Source organism: Chaetura pelagica, unplaced genomic scaffold (assembly GCF_000747805.2).
Source record: "Chaetura pelagica isolate M959 unplaced genomic scaffold, ChaPel_1.0 scaffold1347, whole genome shotgun sequence".
NCBI lineage: Eukaryota > Metazoa > Chordata > Aves > Apodiformes > Apodidae > Chaetura > Chaetura pelagica.
Window position 1 is genome coordinate 18,364 of NW_009953949.1, and position 4,861 is coordinate 23,224.

The 4,861-nt window shown below is 60.0% G+C and overlaps 2 protein-coding genes across 2 annotated transcripts in view; one reads left to right on the plus strand and one right to left on the minus strand.

Annotated features, from left to right (window-relative positions):
• Positions 1-4,861, plus strand: part of LOC104392413 (chromodomain-helicase-DNA-binding protein 3-like) — a gene marked incomplete at both ends in the record, with an annotated part of 29,937 nt that overhangs the window by 18,078 nt on the left and 6,998 nt on the right. Inside the window, 4 exon segments of the mRNA XM_010001808.1 lie at positions 1,673-1,904; positions 2,573-2,739; positions 3,969-4,146; positions 4,640-4,705. Of these exon segments, the coding sequence (XP_010000110.1) occupies positions 1,673-1,904; positions 2,573-2,739; positions 3,969-4,146; positions 4,640-4,705 (643 nt within the window).
• Positions 2,990-3,869, minus strand: LOC104392412 (hepatitis A virus cellular receptor 1-like; the record flags this gene model as incomplete). The annotated part of the gene is made up of 3 exons (XM_010001807.1): positions 3,847-3,869; positions 3,215-3,535; positions 2,990-3,137 (listed from the first exon to the last, which is right to left on the minus strand). Coding segments are annotated over exons 1-3 (492 nt in total), but the record flags the coding sequence as incomplete, so codon positions are not given.

Below are 4,861 nucleotides of genomic sequence, written 5' to 3' on the forward strand. Positions count from 1 at the left end.
TCTCCCCATCACCCCCCAGTGTCACTCACCTGGTCCCTGTCACCCCCTGAATGTTACCCACCTGGTCCCTGTCACCCCCCATTGTCACCCACCCAGATCCCTGTCACCCATCTTCTTCCCTGTCACCCAATGTCCCTGCTCTGGTTCCATGACCGCGTTCCACCCACCCCAACATCCCTCCTGATGTCCCCACTGCTGATGTCATGCTCTGATGTCCCCATCCCAACGTCCCCACCATGTCCCCCATCCCAACATCCCTGCTCTGATGTCCCCATCCCAACGTCCCCACCATGTCCCCCATCCCAACATCCCTGCTCTGATGTCCCCATCCCAACGTCCCCACCATGTCCCCCATCCCAACATCCCTGCTCTGATGTCCCCATCCCAACGTCCCCACCATGTCCCCCATCCCAACATCCCTGCTCTGATGTCCCCATCCCAACGTCCCCACCATGTCCCCCATCCCAACATCCCTGCTCTGATGTCCCCATCCCAACGTCCCCACCATGTCCCCCATCCCAACATCCCTGCTCTGATGTCCCCATCCCAACGTCCCCACCATGTCCCCCATCCCAACATCCCTGCTCTGATGTCCCCATCCCAACGTCCCCACCATGTCCCCCATCCCAACATCCCTGCTCTGATGTCCCCATCCCAACGTCCCCACCATGTCCCCCATCCCAACATCCCTGCTCTGATGTCCCCATCCCAACGTCCCCACCATGTCCCCCATCCCAACATCCCTGCTCTGATGTCCCCATCCCAACGTCCCCACCATGTCCCCCATCCCAACATCCCTGCTCTGATGTCCCCATCCCAACGTCCCCACCATGTCCCCCATCCCAACATCCCTGCTCTGATGTCCCCATCCCAACGTCCCCACCATGTCCCCCATCCCAACATCCCTGCTCTGATGTCCCCATCCCAACGTCCCCACCATGTCCCCCATCCCAACATCCCTGCTCTGATGTCCCCATCCCAACGTCCCCACCATGTCCCCCATCCCAACATCCCTGCTCTGATGTCCCCATCCCAACGTCCCCACCATGTCCCCCATCCCAACATCCCTGCTCTGATGTCCCCATCCCAACGTCCCCACCATGTCCCCCATCCCAACATCCCTGCTCTGATGTCCCCATCCCAACGTCCCCACCATGTCCCCCATCCCAACATCCCTGCTCTGATGTCCCCATCCCAACGTCCCCACCATGTCCCCCATCCCAACATCCCTGCTCTGATGTCCCCATCCCAACGTCCCCACCATGTCCCCCATCCCAACATCCCTGCTCTGATGTCCCCATCCCAACGTCCCCACCATGTCCCCCATCCCAACATCCCTGCTCTGATGTCCCCATCCCAACGTCCCCACCATGTCCCCCATCCCAACATCCCTGCTCTGATGTCCCCATCCCAACGTCCCCACCATGTCCCCCATCCCAACATCCCTGCTCTGATGTCCCCATCCCAACGTCCCCACCATGTCCCCCATCCCAACATCCCTGCTCTCATATCCCCATCCCAGCGACCCCACCATGTCCCTCACCCCAGCATCCCTGCTCTGATGTCCCTCACCCCAACGTCCCCACCACATCCTCATCCCAACATCCCCACCACGTCCCTCACCCCAACATCCCTGCTCTGATGTCCCCTCCCCTTGCCCCCCTGCCCCCAGGCCTTCAGCCGCGCCCACCGCATCGGCCAGGCCAACAAGGTGATGATCTATCGCTTCGTGACGCGCGCCTCGGTGGAGGAGAGGATCACCCAGGTGGCCAAGAGGAAAATGATGCTGACCCACCTGGTGGTGCGCCCGGGGCTGGGCTCCAAGGCTGGCTCCATGTCCAAGCAGGAGCTGGATGACATCCTCAAGTTCGGCACCGAGGAGCTCTTCAAGGATGAGAATGAGGGTCAGCGCCCAACGGGGGGGTGGTGGGACCCGTGGGTCATGTTGGGCCAGGCCAAGGCCACACTGGGTTATGTTTGGACCTTGTTGGGTCATGTTGGGCCCTGTTGGGTCATGTTGGGCCAGGCCAAGGCCACACTGGGTTATGTTTGGACCTTGTTGGGTCATGTTGGGCCCTGTTGGGTCATGTTGGGCCAGGCCAAGGCCACACTGGGTCATGTTTGGGCCTTGTTGGGTCACGTTGGGCCCTGTTGGGCCATACCAAGGCCACATTTGCCTATATTGGGCCACACCAAGGCCACGTTGGCCCCCCTTAGGCCAGCCCAAGACCCCGTTGGGTTATGTTGGGCCACACTGGGTCATGTTGGGCCGCACCAAAGCCATGTTGGGTCATGTTGGGCCACACTGGGTCATATTGGGCCCCATTGGGTCATGTTTGACCATACTGGGTGACACTGGGGCCCAGGCCAAGGCCCTGTTGGGTCATGTTGGGCCACACTAGGTCATGTTGGGTCATATTGGAACACACTGGGTCATGTTGGGTCACACCAAGGCCCCATTGGGTCATGTTGGGCCACACTGAGTGACCCTGGGGCCCGGGCCAAGGCCCTGCTGGGTGGTGGGAGGAGGTGGCCCCGGCCCAGGGGTGTCAGCAGTGTGTCACGGGTGCAGGGGACAACAAGGAGGAGGACAGCAGTGTCATCCACTACGACAACGAGGCCATCGCTCGGCTCCTGGACCGGAACCAAGATGCCACCGACGACGCCGACGTGCAGAACATGAACGAGTATCTGAGCTCCTTCAAGGTGGCCCAGTACGTCGTGCGCGAGGAGGACAAGGTGGGACACGGGGCCAGGGGGGCTGGGGGAGGAGATGGGAATGATGGAGGTGGTGGGGGTGGTGGAGGGGGTTGGAGTGGGGATGGTGGGGATGATAAGAGATAGAGATGATGGAAGTGGTGGGGTTGATGGAGGTGGCTGAGATGGGCATGATGGGGGTGGTGGGGATGATGGAGATGATAGAGCTGGAGATGAGGATGATGGAGATGTTTGGGATGCCGGTGGTGGACATGGTAGAGGTAGAGATAATGAAGGTGGTGGGGTTGGTGGAGATAGTGGGGATGGGGATGGTGGAGATGGTAGAGGTGGAGATGGTGGGGATGGTAGATGTGGCGATGATAGAGGTAGAGGTGATAGAGGTGGTGGGGATGGTTGAGATGAGGGTGATAGAGGTGGAAGCAAGATGGTTGAGGTGGAGATGATGGAGATGGTTGAGATGGGGATGATGGAGATGGTTGGGATGGGGGTGATGGACATGGTAGAGGTAGAGATGATGAAGGTGGTGGGGGTGATGGTGGGGGTGGGGATGGTGGAGATGGTAGATGTGGAGGTGATAGAGGTAGAAGTGATAGAGGTGGTGGGGATGGTTGAGATGAGGGTGATAGAGGTGGAAACAAGATGGTTGGTTATGGAGGTGGAGATGGTTGAGATGGGGATAATGGGGATGGTAGATGTAGAGATGATGGAGTTGGTGGGGATGGAGATTATGGAGGTGGTGGAGATGGTTAAGTTTGGGACAGTTGGTAGGATAATGGAGGTGGAGATGGTCAAGATAATGGAGATGGAGGTGATGGGGCTGATGAAGGTGATGGAGAAGATGGAGGTGAGGGCGTTGGTGGAGATGATGGAGGTGAGAGAAGATAAAGGTGATGGAGAAGAGGAAGAAGATGGAGATGAGGGAGAGGATGGAGAAGACTGAGATGATGGAGAAGATGGGAGGTGAGGGAGATGATGGGGAAGAGGAAGAAAATGGGGATGATGGAGGTGAGGGGCTGATGGAGATGATGGAGGTGAGAGGATGGAGAGAATGGAGAAGACTGAGATGATGGAGAAGATGAGAGATGAGCGAAGTGATGGGGAAGAGGAAGAAGATGGAGGTGGTGAAGCGGAGTTGGGGGAGATGGAGACATGGAGGTGCTGGTGGTGGGGCTGATGGAGGTGGTGCCACTGCCACCCTGGGGTGTCCCAGGGGTGTCCCAGAGGTGTCACCAAGGCCCCTGTCCCAGCAGATCGAGGAGATCGAGCGGGAGATCATCAAGCAGGAGGAGAACGTGGACCCCGACTACTGGGAGAAGCTGCTGAGGCACCACTATGAGCAGCAGCAGGAGGACCTGGCCAGGAACCTGGGCAAGGGCAAGAGGGTCCGCAAACAGGTCAACTACAATGATGCTGCCCAGGAGGACCAAGGTGGGCACTGGGAGGGCACTGGGAGGAGCTGGGAGAAGCCAGGAGGACCTGGTCAGGAATCTAGGCAAGGGGACATGGGTGCACAAGGAGATCTGATGCCCCCCAGGAGCACCAGGGTGGGCACTGGGGGGCACTGGGAGGAGTTGGGAGGGCACTGGGAGGAACTGGGAGGGCACTGGGAGAAGCCAGGAGGACCTGGCTTCTGAAATCTGGGCAAGGGGACATGGGTGCTCAAGGAGATCTGATGCCCTGCAGGAGCACCAGGGTGGGCATTGTGAGGCACTGGGAGGAACTGGGAGGAGCTGGGAGGGATCTGGTCAGGAATCTAGGCAAGGGGATGTGGGTGCACGAGGAGATCTGATGCCCCCCAGGAGCACCAGGGTGGGCACTGGGGGGCACTGGGGAGAGCAGGGGGCACTGGGAGGGCACTGGTCAGACTGGGGGGGCACTGGTCAGACTGGGAGGCACTGGTCAGACTGGGCTGCTCCCCCAGACAACCAGTCCGAGTACTCGGTGGGCTCGGAGGAGGAGGACGAGGACTTTGACGAGCGGCCCGAGGGTGAGTGACCCCTGTGCCCCCCCGGGACCCCCCCCGTGTGTCCCCGTGTGTCCTTCCCCCCGTCCCCCCCATGTCCCCTCTCTGTGTCTGTCCCCCCATATCTGGAGTGACACTGGGGGGCTCAGGGTGTCCTGAGGGGGGGCTCAGGGTGCTGGG